The sequence below is a fragment of the Solanum tuberosum genome, unplaced genomic scaffold (genome assembly GCF_000226075.1).
Source record: "Solanum tuberosum cultivar DM 1-3 516 R44 unplaced genomic scaffold, SolTub_3.0 scf00032, whole genome shotgun sequence".
In the NCBI taxonomy this organism is placed as follows: domain Eukaryota; kingdom Viridiplantae; phylum Streptophyta; class Magnoliopsida; order Solanales; family Solanaceae; genus Solanum; species Solanum tuberosum.
Window position 1 is genome coordinate 1,869,390 of NW_006238958.1, and position 15,595 is coordinate 1,884,984.

Genomic DNA, 15,595 nt, shown 5'->3' on the forward strand with positions numbered 1-15,595 from the left:
GAGTGGCAAACGAGTGGGTCAAGTCGAATATGAGTCGATCGAAAACGAATTAAATGAAAATGAGTAAAATACTCAACTTGACTCATATATATGAGAAAAAGTATCTACATCTCCAATGTGGGACTTTTCAGTGCAAATTCAAATTTAGTCTTGCTTTAATATAAATATTGAACATTGGATGAGAAATTCAACAACCAAAAAAAAATCGAAACCACCTACTAAACTATTAGTCGGTGCTTAAAATGTATCCGTACGTTATTTTATTTTATTTTATTTTTCTCCCATGAAATAAGAGACGATCTTGTTACGATATTGTCAAAGAATCTGATGAAAACGAGTGTCCCAAAAAATATATGGCGACATAATTCACAAAATGACAACATTTACCTAACTTTTTTATTACTTTTCCGCCAAATAAACCATTCAAATTTAGAAATCTTCCCAAAAATGTTCTCATTTTGTTTATCAACTCACGTCATCTCAATTTTCTCAAAATTGCAATCTTATATATACTGGTAAAATAAGCAACGTTGTTCCCACGTCAAAGATTTCGAAAAACACCCTTTTAATTCACGTTAAATAACGTTTTTTTAATTTCTACGAGAGGTTTTCTTTTTTTGTGGAGAGAAATGGGTTCGCTTCCGGCTATCGATGAGCCGAGCTGGACATACCCATTTGCTCGTCGTGATGGATCTGTCGTTGATAACTATCATGGTGTCGATGTTTCTGATCCTTATAGATGGTACGTACGTACTTCTTCTGTTTCATTTTATATGATATTCGTTTAATCTTAGTCTGATTGAAATAGAATGACAATATAATACATCTTGTTTAATTTTTAACTTTAACGATATTATTTTACCTTGAATGTCATGTTCTTGTAGCTATAGAAATGTCAAATTTTAGGTATGACATTTTAATATTTTGGATCCCTTGTTCATATGTCTTGTTACTTAACATAATTTTACTATACGTCGAATAATGATATATAAAATGAAACAGAGTGGGTATAACTTTGGAGTTTTTTTTTTTAATTATTATTTTGTATTTTTTAACGTTTTCTTTTTAGGCTTGAGGATCCAGACTCAGAGGAGACAAAAGAATTTGTTGAGAAACAAGTGATTTTGACTGAGTCAGTACTAAAGACTTGTGAGACTAGAGAAAAGCTAAGGAAAAAACTCACAAAATTGTTCGATTTTCCCAAGTATGATGTTCCTTTTAGGGCTGGTGATAAGTACTTCTACTTTCATAACACGGGTCTTCAACCTCAAAAAGTTCTTTACATTCAGGTTGGTAATAATAGTTTTAATTTTATATGTACCCTCTGTTATACTCTAAGGTCATTCACAATTGCCAATTAACAAGTCCTTTTGTATTTGTTTCTAATTTTATCTATATGAATTGTGTTTTGATAATTTAGGATAGTTTGGATGGAAAACCAGAGATATTGCTTGATCCAAATACACTTAGTGAAGATGGAACAGTGTCATTGAGTATATGTGCAATTAGTGAGGATGCTAAATACTTAGCATATGGTATAAGTTCAAGTGGAAGTGACTGGGTGACTATCAAAGTTATGAGAGTGGAAGATAAACACGATGAGCCTGATACAATTTTATGGGTACGTTCTTAGAATAAATGTATATTATCTCGTTTAATTTTATATATATGCTGACAATATAAAAAAACGATACACTACTATACCATTTTGATTGTAATTTTGTTCTCTTTAATTAGGTTAAGTTCTCAAATGTTAGCTGGATTCATGATAGTAAAGGATTTTTTTACAGCCGTTATCCAGCTCCCAAGTAAGTTTTGATGGGTTCCCTAGTCGTATTCCTTATATATTTACCGGATTTTTCAATATAAATATAAGATACGCCCAAAAGTTACTGGATTCCCGTGAACTCCACCATATAAGATATGCACAAAAGTTAGTTATGTACTTTTTTAAATGACCTGATAATGTAAGAAAATTTCGACTATTTTGGTGTATGGTTAATTCTAAAATGTGGAGATATTCTTTTCAGAAACGGCGAAAATTTGGATGCTGGAAGAGAGACAAATGCAAATTTTCACCAGCAAGTATATTATCATAGATTGGGAACTGATCAATCTGATGATATATTGTGTTGGAAAGATTCAGAAAATCCAATGCATAGACATATAGTTTCAGTTACTGAAGATGGAAAGGTAATTAATTACTTGTTAATTCTAAATTAACCTTAATCTTAAAATAAATTCAAGCTTTCATAATTACTTATCGCGATAAAAAATAAAATAATTATCACAATATATGGAATTACAACTTCTTTTTTCTCTCCCACCCTCCACAAATGGCATCCAACACTACAGTTATCAATGTTGACAACACTAACCGTCACAATTATGATAATCCAATTCAATCTTGCTTCACAACTTCCTATTAAAATCAATGGAAGCCATAACTTCTCTACCTGGAAGGCACAATTCTCTATGGTCATAATGGCCACGACCTCTACGGTCATCTGAACTGAGTAGATCTACTCAGTTCAGATGACCGTAGAGGTCGTGGCCATTATGACCATAGAGAATTGTGCCTTCCAGGTAGAGAAGTTATGGCTTCCATTGATTTTAATAGGAAGTTGTGAAGCAAGATTGAATTGGATTATCATAATTGTGACGGTTAGTGTTGTCAACATTGATAACTGTAGTGTTGGATGCCATTTGTGGAGGGTGGGAGAGAAAAAAGAAGTTGTAATTCCATATATTGTGATAATTATTTTATTTTTTATCGCGATAAGTAATTATGAAAGCTTGAATTTATTTTAAGATTAAGGTTAATTTAGAATTAACAAGTAATTAATTACCTTTCCATCTTCAGTAACTGAAACTATATGTCTATGCATTGGATTTTCTGAATCTTTCCAACACAATATATCATCAGATTGATCAGTTCCCAATCTATGATAATATACTTGCTGGTGAAAATTTGCATTTGTCTCTCTTCCAGCATCCAAATTTTCGCCGTTTCTGAAAAGAATATCTCCACATTTTAGAATTAAATAAAGGTCGTTGCTCATGTATAAGCACGGATAATTGTCCCTTCCAGGCAACGAAGTTGTGACTTCCATTGAGTTTAATAGGAAGTTGTGAAACAGGATTGAACTGGAATATCGTGTAGTCGTGCCTGTAGTGTCGTTGACATCGATAACTGTAGTGTTGGAGGCAATTTGTGGACGGTGAGAGCGAAATCAAAGCTCTGCTGCCATAGAAATTAGTGCCACAAATATGTTGAATGAATTAGATGTAATTTTTATTGAAACAGAAGCAACATTTAAATACAACTCGAAGGGAAACAAAATTCCTAAGAGAACTCCTTTACTAAAGGAGAATTTAATTCAAATTAAAAAAAAAACCTTAAAGTAAGGAACAAATATACTGATAATTACAAATCCCACATTTTAAAGAGGTTTACCTGTTAGTAGATTTGGTTCATCTGCAATATTAGTCCATAAAACCATAAACTCATCTAAGTTTGGACTCATTATTGACCTGCTCATTTATTAGCCCACTCTAGAGAAATTTGGGCTAATATTTAGCCTAAATTTTGTCAAAACATTTTTAAAAAAGATATATTTTGTTAATTTGATAGGTTATATATAGCCATAAGTAAAAAAAAGTAATTCTATTAGGTAATTAAAACATTAAAAAAATAACAAATAAAACAATTAAAACTTAGGAAAAAATTGGGCGGGTTGAGTTTCGATCCGCTTTTTAGCCCATTTCAGTCCAACACAATTCAGCTAAGTAACTGTTAGACGAGTTTATAACTTATTCATTTATTAACTCAATTCATTTTGGCTTGCCCGAAATCAGCCCAATACGTCCATTTGACACTCCCTTTTGTCTAAACTAGATTATTTTTTTTATTTTTGCAGTATGTTCTGCTATACATTTTCAGGAACTGTGATACTGTGAACAAATTATACTACTGTGATTTATCTACACTGCCAAATGGCATTGAAGGTTGCAAAGGCAAGCGCGACGACGCTCTTCCCTTTAACAAGCTTGTCGATACATTTGATGCCTCGTATGATTATGTTGCACATAATGGCACTATTTTCACTTTTCAAACTAACAAGGATGCTCCAAAGTACAAATTAATCAGAGTAGACGTCGAAAATCCTGATTTTTGGTATGACATAATCGAAGAGGACGAAAAGGATGTGTTACAATCAGCTGTTGCAGTTAATGAAAATCAACTTGTTGTGAGTTATTTGAGAGATGTGAAAAATGTTCTGCAGTTGAGGGATTTGGACACAGGGGAGTTGCTGCATCATTTACCTATTGATATTGGCAGAGTATCGGGGATTTCAGCTCGTCGAAAAGATGATTCTGTTTTTATTGGATTCATGAACTTCTTGATCCCTGGATTGATATATGAGTGTAATCTCAAAGGTGAAGTTCCTGATCTTAAAGTATTTCGAGAAATCGTCGTGCCTGGATTTGATCGGACAGAGTTTCAAGTTAATCAGGTGAATGAATTTTCGCACTTTATAGACAATTTATGTGATTCTTACGAGTAGGAAAATTACCTTATACTTGATTATGTTGCCTGTGTATCTGGTAGAATCTAGTAACTTTAGCTCAAACCTGTATTTGTGTTAAAATAAATCATCTATTCCCTCCGTTTCAATTTGTCTGTCTGGTTTTTGACCTGACACGGAGTTTTGGAGTTTAAGAAAGTAAATGAGATTGTTAGAATCTTGTGGTCTTAAACTAAACGTTATGTAAAATGTACCAAAATGCCTGTTGTAATCTTAAACATGTCTTGAAATAGTGATTGCCTTATATGTTCTTGCATCCCTCTTTTTGTGTTGTTAAATCCAACTGATGTTACAACTCTGTAGTACAGTGGCGGAACCAGAAATTCTATCAAGTGAATTCCGAAATGCAAGAATGTTGAGAACTAAAACAGTTGTTTAAATCACCTTTGGCACCATAGTATAGAAACTTCCCCTGTGCCAACTGGATTCAACAATTTATATATACGGAAAAAAATTTATTTTTTGATCGATTCTTCTGATGAACGAGGCTTCATTTGCAGGTATTCGTGCCAAGTAAAGATGGTGTCAAGATACCTATGTTCATAGTGTCTAGAAAGGGTATTTCTCTTGATGGATGCAACCCTTGTTTATTATTCGGATACGGAGGATTCAATGTTAGTATTACACCACATTTTTCTGCTGCTCGTGTTGTGCTCGCGAAGCATTTAGGTGTTGTATTTTGCATAGCAAATATTCGTGGTGGCGGAGAATATGGAGAAGAGTGGTACAAAGGTGGTGCTCTTAACAAAAAACAAAATTGCTTTGATGACTTTATCTCTGCTGCTGAGTATCTTGTAAGTGCTGGTTATACACAGCCACATAAGTTGTGTATTGAAGGTGGAAGCAATGGTGGCCTTCTGGTTGGAGCCTGTGTAAATCAGGTATTTCAGATATTCGTTCAAAGGATTTAACTTATATACACCAATAGTCTTGTTTTACCTGTTGTGATAGGTAACATAGGACGTTTTGCAGGTTACGAGTTCATGTTTGCTATAAAAGTTACTTGTAGTTGTCTTTTAAGTGACCTAAAAGTGTAAAATATTAAAAATAGGTTGTCGGTGTATATTAGTTAAGCTCTTAGTTCAATATGTCTACTTTTGCTTTTGTTGCATTCTAGTTAGTGGCGGAGTCAAGATTTTTACCAAGGGGATTCAAAATCTTAAAAGTAGTAAACGCACTAAGGGTATGACCTAGTGGATTGAATACTATGGTGTCTCTTCAAATTCTAGTCGAGGCAAAAACACTAGGTGATCATAGAAACCCGACACCTGTGCTTGTATGAGGTAGCAGGTACCTCGTGAAATTAGTGGTACCCCAACCTCACAGTTATCGTACAAAGAAGCCTAGGAATCAACATATATAGTAGATATACATAATAAAAAACACCTATATACATAGTGTAATTTTCCGGTGAAGGAATGTCTTGGATAACTGTAGCTCCGCCCCTGATTCTAGTACTCATAATTCAATGTTAACTTCATAATTGCAGAGACCTGATCTCTTTGGCTGTGCTCTTGCTCATGTTGGTGTTATGGATATGCTTAGATTCCACAAATTCACTATAGGTAAGTTTTTTTTTATACATTTATATTTTGCTACTATTTTGGTTGTTGCTTCTGTATTGTTACAATTTATTTTCCATTTCTCATTAGGCCATGCATGGACCTCTGATTTTGGTTGTTCTGATAAGGAGGAAGAATTTCAGTGTCTAATTGAGTAAGTTCTTCAATTCAATTTTATTACACTATCCTCACTTAAAAGCTATGTTGCTCAGACTCTTCAAAAATGTTGTCAGTTGTGCATTTTTGGAGGGTCCGACATGTGCAACAACATTGAAGTCACTCATCTAATTTTCTCTTCAGGTATTCACCACTGCATAATGTGAGTAGGCCATGGGAAAAATCTGCCAATGTAGCATTTGTTCAATATCCTTCCATCATGCTATTAACTGCAGATCATGATGATAGGGTGGTTCCATTGCACTCATTAAAACTATTGGCTGTAAGTTACTAGTAAGTCAATTCATGTTGAACAATAATTTTATATTGTCAGTGCATATAACTTAACTACATCGCGACATGTTCTGCAGACCATGCAATACATCCTGTGCACGAGCCAGGAGGGAAGTCGGCAGACCAACCCTATCGTTGGTAGGATCGAACGTAAGGCTGGTCATGGATGTGGACGTCCAACACAAAAACTTGTAAGCTTCTTACCAATAACCATTTCTTTTACAACCTCGAGGGCTCGGGTTGATAGTAGCCGTGGTAGCAATGCCCCAGTGAGCTCAACTAATGACCCGAGGTGCCGATTGGGAAAGTCAGATTATTGATACTTTACTAACATGTTGCAGATTGATGAAGCTGCAGACAGATATGCATTCATGGCTAAAGAGTTGGGTGCTGCTTGGGTTGAGTAAAATTATGTTTGTACAAAGCTAGAATAAGGAAAATAGTGAAACACAAATAAGGTGGTCAGATTTTGATGTCCTCACAGTTAGTGCTTCATCACCCAATAAAAGGAATCTGCTTACAAAAGCAGAGTTCTCAGAAATAACTACGCTTCAGTTCCAAACAAAGGTCGTCTATTTGGCTCGAGGATGCATGGAATAGAATTTTAACAAGATGAACAACCTCTCATATAGGATAACCATTGATGATGCGTTCCAGAATAATGATGTGTACATAAATATTCCTGTGAAAGGGAAATTGGTATATTTGGGTATTACCTTTTCCTCTTTTGTTGACAAAGAATGGTTAAATAATACTCCAACGTTACAAAAAGAATGACATAATTTCTATATTTAAAACAATTAACTTTACACGTTTCGTTTTACCCTTAACGAGAAGCGTGCAGAGCCATACAAATGTTATGGCATCAAAATTACGTATTATGATCAACTGATTTTGCAGATGCTTCATAATACATATTAAATAGTAGAAAATCTGATCTTATGATGCATACAAATGTTGCACCAAAAGAGGGATGTAAAACTAATGTTCAAATGCAAATTCCTGGATCCAAGAATATTATAGTTCTTTCATTCTTCCTGAAAGCAATCCATTTTCACATCCGTAACATCGAGTTGCAGTATCTCTGTTCTGCAACCAAGAATTGAACCGATACTGCAGCACACAAGAAGGTTTGTAAATTTAAGGTTGAAGAATTGATAAGTAGACCAACAGGGCAATATAATTTAATACAATTCTTATTGTTGACACCAACCGGCAGGCTCCTCATTCAATCCGTACATAATTCATAAATAGCTAAAGACCATAAATGCAAAAGGTTCTCGAGTTAGCCTTGCAGCGATTAATCCCACAACCCTGTAACTGTTTACGACACTAGATGATGCACAAAATGTAGAATATTATTGCGAAATGGTGAACTATTCCAGCTTCTACGGAGCTGCCGTGGTCAATGTATGCTGCTACTGTCAAACAGGCGTGGTTACTTCATCATTGAGTAGTGGAAGGATATAATTTCTTCAATGGTTTAGCTCAATTTTACAGGAACTTATCCCCTCCCAAAGGGCAGAGGGTCAGTTTCCTATGTAGTGACCGCACCTTTTTGGGGGATAAGTGTGTGTAGTCAAAAATTTATTGAGTTTGAAACTATCTAAAATATTATTGAGTTCGACCGTACTATCAATGCAGAAAAAGCGCCTAATACTTGCTAAATGAGGACCATAGTACCAACTTTTTTTGCCAAAGAAAATTAATTACTATTATTCCTACTCCAGTTTAACCTATAAAACCATGAATCAAATGCAAAACACAAGCATAAATCTGCCATTTGGTCTCCCTGGTAATTTCCTCACTATAATTTCAGCAGATCATAGTCCTCTCTATGGTCGCACTACGGCCCCTCAGAGTACAACATTTCTGGGGAATCTCTGTTTAAGAAGTATTATTGGGGAAGCATTCAATGATGATAATAAAGTAATACAGCTAATAGAAACCATGTAATGATAAAGAGAGGAGCCCAATGCTAAACTAAATAGATAAGACGATACATAACCACTTTATACCTGGGTTGAGTGCGACCAAAATCCCCATGAACAAATTCCTTGATATATGTCCCAGCCTGTAAAAGACAGCTGCCACTGCATTATGCTCTTTCACAACAATTTTAAAAGAACTCTTTAGCCCTTAGACAAAATCATGCATTACAGAAAAAGACACTGTAAAAAGATTCACACAATGGGTTAAGGACCGTCAAGCCTTAAAACAACCTACATTTGACGGTCAAAGATGACAAAATAAGTACATACAGAGGCAGTGACAATTCCCCTCTTTCTATGACATCTTGTTTTTTTTAAACTGGTAAAGTTATATTCCTCGGCATTAAGGACATGTTGGAGACCTCCAAAAAATTGTTAAGAACAGCCTAGACTACTTACAAAGAACCTCAAAGATCTACTAACAGATATCTTGACACACTATTAGGCATTATCTTTCCAATATCAAAAGAAAAACAGTTTGACAACTAAAAAGAAATATGAGATTGTTTTCTACATTAATTCTCTTTCCCAAGAAAACATAATTAGAGAAAAGAAAGTAATGTCAACAGTAGATGGTAACCTGGGTACACAAATGCAGTAGAAAATACTGTGAGCTTCCAGATACCCTCTCCGCTTGCATCCTGTCACAAGAAATAACACTAGTCATGATTGATATAGAAGTAAACCTAGAGTTGTTAGTCTGCTGCTAGATATTGTTCATACCAATGTATAATTTTCTCTCTCTCCAATGGACTTCGGCGATGAAGAACCCTTATAGGCGTTTTTTGAGCAACTTTCTGAAGCCCAGAGAAACAAAAAAGGGGAGAGAAAATGAAACATATTATAAGATAAGATGGTGATGGATCAGCCCTTAACAAAATATCAAATTACAGTATTACACACACAACTACATTTGATGCTAGACCCATGTTTAGTAGTAGTTTAACACTCATAATTGAAAGGAGGGGATATGATCTATGAACAATCATGCCAGGCGCTCCAACAATTAATAAAAGCTAGTGCTCTATGAAAATATAAAATGTGTTCTTTTCAAAGCAAAAAGAATGTTGTTTCGTTTCCAATTATGATATGCTAAAGGTAACTTGGTCTTAGTTGTTTATTTCAATATATTTCTGATACTTTCTTTTAGGGTGTGTTTGGTACAGAGGAAAAAAAAAATTCAGAACATGTTTTCTAATTTTCTAATGTTCAGTCTGTCAAAATTTTTGGAAAACATTTTCTCTAGAAAATAACTTCCCTAATGAAAGTAAGGAAAACAAGTTCCACAAGTAGCATTCCACATTAATTGTGGCCTCCAACACACCTCATCTTTACCCCCATCCCAAACCATCCCACACCCCCATCTCCCGTAGTATTTGTCTAGATTATATACAAATGTTTTTTAGGATAATATTTTTTGCTTATGTACCGAACACAAAAAAAGAGTACGAAACCCATTTATTTTCCCAGGAAACATTTTTCATGTAAAACATTTTCCATCCTACCAGACACGCCTTTAATATATGTAAGAATATATTTGTGATATGTTTATCGCAGATTTCACAAACGATTAAGAATTCTTCAAACTCTTTCCAGCAAATGCAAAGAGAACCACTCACCAATTCCTTTAGTGATGATATAGTTTGCAAATCTTCATCACTGACAGGACGAGAAATCCACACCAATGCAGCGTACTGCTTCTGTATTGGATGGAAAGGAACTTCTTATGAAAAAATAGATGGGAAATAAAAAAAATTTAAACAGAGATCTGCTGGTAAATAAGCTAGTACTAGCTTAAGTAGCCAGAGGTTTACCTGCTTCTCTGCCTCTCCTTCACGCATGAGGTCCCACCCTTGAATGCCTACAGCTCTGAGATTTTTAACCCGGACCTGATGCAAAATATGTAAAGACTGTTGCATATATATTGGGAAAATGATGTGGTGCAGTGTGCTCCACACTCATTTAAGTAATCAAAGTCAGCTTAGAAGTATTAACCAACTCACGTAATGACTTTCTAGACTATTAATTTTCCTCTCTATTTCTTTTATGAGCGCTTCAGAAGGGACTTGGCGTGCATTTTGTATCTCTACCAGAAATGGACGGCCTGTACCCAGCATCCGAACCTGAGAAAGGTAGTGTTGAGACAAGAGGATCAATAATCATCCACTACTTATGGGTTTGTCAGAAACCAGATCTTTCTTACATCAATGTCCTCCCTACCGGCAGCATGAAACTTATAATTGTCACCCTGGAAGATAGGAAGGATGGCCCCACCTATTATTTCCTAAGAGAACATTCAAAGAGGGGTTAACAATTATAATCCCAGTAACTACCGACAATAGAAATTACTACAATGAAGAATAGGACAATACCTCAACGGATGCTTCTCCCATTCGTTCATCATCAATAACCCAGCGTGTCTGGCTCACATTTCTTGAATACTGAAGTAAAGGCACATTCTCAGTTGGTCAATACTCCATCAGAGCAACTTTTTAAATGGACTATGGAACTAAGAAGGGTTGATCAAACATAAAGTTTGATGATAATGAGCAAGAAGCGGAATTCACAAATATAGAAATAACCCTTCACAGAAACAGACATGAGATTAGTACATGGGATTGCTTGCTTCACATGTCCTATAACAGTGGGGAGCCCAAGAATGAGCTTAGCTGACTAATTATAACCTATATCTCCAATGGTAATTTAATAAGTTATATTTGAAGAATAAGCCACCTTCCACAATTTCAAAATTGTTAAGAGATGTATAATGCCCTACATCAGATATATAATGGTATTCAAAGGGATAATAAATGTTCCTAATCACTTCACTTATCCTAGGTTTTGGGTTGGATGATTACATTCTTTTACATATTATCATAGCCACCCGATTTGCAGGGGTTTCCAAAAGTCGTGAGTTACTCCACTCAATGTCTTAAGGTGTCGGGTGCATATGCAAGCTATTGGTTTACAATGTTTAGCCTACAAAAATGTCAAATTGTAGTTAATAGTCAAATGACAGTGCGTTTCACTGGCAATTAAGATTTTCTCAAGCAACAATCTCCAATCTACATGCATTCTATGAAATTCCTTCACATAGGATGATTTAACTTCTCCACAACATTTTGCATCCTTCTCCTTCTAGTCTTGTTGCTCCTCTTTGAAGTACAGAAAGCAGCATAAATACTGGCGATAATGTTTTGGAGTCAAAAAACTAAATCGGATGCAAAGCTCAAAATTCAATGATGACAAACAGCCAGTGGTGCTTATTCATGGGGTTTAGCAGAGAAATATATTTACAACAAAGCTTTTCAGGCTGAATTGCTATACCTTAAGATATCTCCCTCCAATATATGTAGAGCTTCTACAGCAATGAATGGTCAGACAACAAGGCTTACCGACCTGAAAAAAATCTCACTATATATGATAGAAAAATATGCACATTGAATATACTTCAAATCGAGTGAATAGTTACACTGCTTAGACAGGAGTTCTGTCATATGAAGTGCAGAAAAATAAATGAAAGTCCTCAATACCTTATCTAACTGAGCCATTAAGTTATTACAACTGAGATCTTGGGACTCCTTGGGACAAACTTTAGTCAGTCCATCTCCATCAACAATATGATTATCAGAAGACTCAACATGGGGAGTAACAGATTCCCCAGTTGTCTTGAGGTCACCAGTGAAACCTGCTTTGTCTGTCAACGATCAGTTAATACTTTCTATTGCACCCAAATAAACTATGGGATGACAACCCAGCAACATTTTATCCAGCAGATATTATGGAGCACAGAATGGAACTTTGTTAGCACGGGTAATCAGAAAATGAAGAGTACTGAGAGAATACTTGTTCCACTTTAGCTATTAGATCCAATAATCAAATGCAGGAGCATAGAAGTCACAATTCATGGATCTCTATTTTCCTTTTGTTTTAAAACTACTTCCTTTGAACACTGATGCTAGAGTCTTCTCTAGACAGCATATGAATGAAAAATATGAGTATGAAAGGATGAATTTGCTGGAGGTACTAAATATAGGCAAGGGAAAGAACTGGAAAAACCTAAAGCAGAAGACTTTTTGACATAAGCTTCGTAGAGTAAACAGTCAAAACATCAGAAGTATCATCTGTTTACATCATCCTAGCATATGATTACACTAAATATAGTTCAAAACAAGAGAAAAATGAATAATGCATGCTTATCTATGCCTACCTGCCCACAAGACAACTATCACCACTGATAGTGTCTCAAGGGTTGAGACACAGTAATGAGAAGACAACAGGTAAGGCACCAAGTATTAGAAACTTAAAATCTCAAATGGAAAAAAAAAGCATTTTGACAAGATAGCATGCCTGTTTTCCTCCTCTTATTTCCTCCATTCCCATCCTGAACGTCATCTCTTGTTAATGCATCAGAATGTGAGTATGTTAAGCGAACGCGAAAAGAACTTTGAGAAGATTTTACACCCTGCAAACGTGAACAACCCATTACATTTATATCCTCTATTTTACAGGTTTATATATTGAGCAACCAGCAAAACGCATTTCAGTTGGAACGTTTGTCCCCAATTGACTTTCTCAATTTCAATGTATCTTATACCATATATATTCGCACCAAAATGAAAAATAACAATTATTACCAACATAATTCTAATCCCGTAAAGTTTCAAATATTGATAATACTGAAGAGGAGCAAAAGAGATCAGAAAAGAAGATTTCATTACCAACAATCTTTGTAATGGATTTATCACTAATAGTTTCAAGATGTCTTTTGTAGAAATGAATTGACATTCAGCCTTCTCTTGGAACCAAAGTTCATGGCGGAACTTATTTTTCATATACAACCTGAAAACAAAATGTATTGGAAGGTAATTCAAATAAGATAGGCATATATATATATATGGAAGTTAATGGTGGAAACCAACAAAATCCAAGTATTAGTTTCAGATCAATGAAAGAAAATAATATGCAGTCATATCTCTTAGCATAAACATTTTGGAGAGGCATCTGACCCTCCTATCCAACGTGAATGAAATTGATAAAGAAATTCATGAGACTCTAAAATCTTACCAAACTGCTTGATCATTTTCTGTTACAGACGAAGGTAATGAGACTTCAAGAGAAAAACTATCAATTTGTTGATATTGTTGCTTTACAAGTTCAGAAATTACTACAGCAAAGTCATCGGCACTATACTTTTTTAATAAAGTTCCAGTATCATCATAATAGAGAAATTGCAAAATGCCTAAGCAAATTTTGCAAAAGTTTGTCTCCCTTGATCGTTCTTGATGTGATTGCTCATTAAATTCTCCATCTTTCTTTCTCATTACATCTTCTAAAATATCACACCACTTTGATATTGAGAGTGAAGGATGTGAACACATGAGTTCGTGAAGTCCAAATAGTCGAAAAATGCATCGAACGCATGCCTAAAATAAAATAAACAAACAAACCAAAAGAAATTTTTGAGTTGCTACATTAAGAATTAATAGAAAACATCTTCTACTCATTGACTAGACAAATTAATTACAGATGGATGACCGACCATAGTCAATAACCAAATTACCTTCACCAATTATTCACTTCTTTCTTTAGAGGAAGAAAGTTTCGCATATTGCAACAAGCCACTTGACATGGCTTTGAAATTACAAAAAATGGACTTAATTCACCAGAAACCTACTTTTACAAAATACTCTTACTAAAGCAAAGATGTAGTTTTGGTCCACCAATACATTAATGTTCAAAAAATTCAGTCATTTTAGTCTTTTTGCAAACAAAACAATAAATTCAATCATTTAGTTTTCCACCCGTAATGTTCTTGCAAACATCTCTACCAACCACAAGTTAGGACCTCCCAAGACGTATGCACCCTGGAATGCAAGAGGTTAGTGCATGTGTTGGCGGCAGGTTGGATTGCAGTGGATGGGGGGAGCAGGAGGGTAAAATAGCTTATAAAAGTTGTCCTCAAAAGCTTTTTATAATCATATAGGTGAAAGTATAGAATTCAATGCTCCTCTCATCATTTCCAGAAAGTGCAATGTTCAACTATGTCAACCCACCTTGAAGCTAAGATATCCCGTGAATAAATAAAAGGAGAGGGATGATGTGGAATTTATCAAAATACATATGCTTTTTTTTCCCGATAATGGTAACTGTATCAAAAGACATGCTTAAACCCTCCTGCTACAACAAAGAGGGAATCAGTAGTAAGAGCTCCTTATCTCCCAATTCAAATAATGTACTTACTCAAATAGCTCTTTTTCTGTGAATTGAAGCTGAAAGTTGCTATGTCATATAGCATGATCAACCAATACTTGAAGTAACACATGGATACAACTTCTAGAACCTCAGTACATTTCATACCCAACCTACTCTACGAAAATGAAGATTCGCTGAGAAACTTCGCATCCCAATTTCTTTACTAGTGATTCAGCTTTCTATCGTATATGATCTAATTAAATCTCGAAGAAGCTTGTAGAACGAATTCTAGCTCGAATTAACTCTAAAGCTAACACTTTCAAGACATTTTCTTTCTCTTCTCCAAACAATCCATAGTTTCAAAGAACGACACTAATGTACTAATAAAGGAATATCTATGTGATACTACAAGAAATTTGAAGTTTTTATTTCATAGAATTAAACTAAACATTCAAAAACAAAACTACCAAGTTAGATTTATAACAAAATATAACTCAAAAACATACAATAGAAAGTTCAACTCTTCTCTAAGAAACAAAATTAATCGCTTTATAAAATATCAATAAAGAACAAACGCACCCCAATGGACCATAAATCTTTGACGGCGTTCACTGGCAGCGCATGGACGGCTTCGCGGAGAAGACGTAGCTTCTCCTCCTCCGCCGCAGCTTCAGCCGAACTCAAGTGCTTGACGCCGGTAACCTCCGCCGCCGCAACTTCACCCGCCATCAGGTAAATTAGGCGACTGGCGGCACTACTTTGAACTAAAATAAATTGCACTTTCTCCCTTTTCTTTTTTAAAATAACT

At 35.1% G+C, this 15,595-nt stretch overlaps 2 protein-coding genes across 4 annotated transcripts; one reads left to right on the forward strand and one right to left on the reverse strand.

Annotated features, from left to right (window-relative positions):
* The first annotated feature begins 553 nt into the window (after window positions 1–553).
* On the forward strand, window positions 554–7,267 carry LOC102587227 (prolyl endopeptidase). Of its 2 annotated transcripts, XM_006342037.2 has the most exons (12): window positions 554–742; window positions 1,070–1,289; window positions 1,421–1,621; window positions 1,738–1,808; window positions 2,031–2,193; window positions 3,921–4,517; window positions 5,090–5,470; window positions 6,079–6,154; window positions 6,242–6,305; window positions 6,452–6,590; window positions 6,679–6,792; window positions 6,943–7,267. In XM_006342037.2, exons 1-12 carry the CDS (start codon window positions 630–632, stop codon window positions 7,006–7,008), a joined length of 2,205 nt encoding a protein of 734 aa, XP_006342099.1. In that variant the 5' UTR covers window positions 554–629; the 3' UTR covers window positions 7,009–7,267. The 2 variants fall into 2 exon arrangements, with proteins under 2 accessions (XP_006342099.1, XP_006342100.1); XM_006342038.2 differs by lacking the exon at window positions 6,943–7,267 and having other exon boundaries at window positions 6,452–6,601; window positions 6,679–6,769.
* A 96-nt stretch (window positions 7,268–7,363) lies between these two features.
* On the reverse strand, window positions 7,364–15,583 carry LOC102587777 (putative tRNA pseudouridine synthase Pus10). 2 transcript variants are annotated; one of them, XM_015306431.1, is made up of 15 exons: window positions 15,367–15,583; window positions 13,660–14,018; window positions 13,314–13,434; window positions 12,943–13,057; window positions 12,126–12,280; window positions 11,920–11,991; window positions 10,965–11,033; window positions 10,796–10,876; window positions 10,596–10,715; window positions 10,407–10,481; window positions 10,212–10,292; window positions 9,316–9,389; window positions 9,173–9,233; window positions 8,620–8,675; window positions 7,364–7,714 (listed from the first exon to the last, which is right to left on the reverse strand). In XM_015306431.1, exons 1-15 carry the CDS (start codon window positions 15,514–15,516, stop codon window positions 7,630–7,632), a joined length of 1,674 nt encoding a protein of 557 aa, XP_015161917.1. In that variant the 5' UTR covers window positions 15,517–15,583; the 3' UTR covers window positions 7,364–7,629. The 2 variants fall into 2 exon arrangements, with proteins under 2 accessions (XP_015161917.1, XP_006342101.1); XM_006342039.2 differs by having other exon boundaries at window positions 12,126–12,289.
* Window positions 15,584–15,595: the final 12 nt, after the last annotated feature.

Coding starts and splice junctions, on each gene's coding strand:
- LOC102587777 (XM_006342039.2), bottom strand. CDS start 15,516: ATGGCGGGTGAAGTTGCGGCGGCGGAGGTTACCGGCGTCAAGCACTTG. Junction 14,019..15,366: donor AAGATTTATGGTCCATTGGG/GTGCGTTTGTTC, acceptor ATTTTATTTTAG/GCATGCGTTCGATGCATTTT. Junction 13,058..13,313: donor ATCCATTACAAAGATTGTTG/GTAATGAAATCT, acceptor TCACGTTTGCAG/GGTGTAAAATCTTCTCAAAG.
- LOC102587227 (XM_006342037.2), top strand. CDS start 630: ATGGGTTCGCTTCCGGCTATCGATGAGCCGAGCTGGACATACCCATTT. Junction 2,194..3,920: donor CAGTTACTGAAGATGGAAAG/GTAATTAATTAC, acceptor TTATTTTTGCAG/TATGTTCTGCTATACATTTT. Junction 6,591..6,678: donor ACTCATTAAAACTATTGGCT/GTAAGTTACTAG, acceptor CATGTTCTGCAG/ACCATGCAATACATCCTGTG.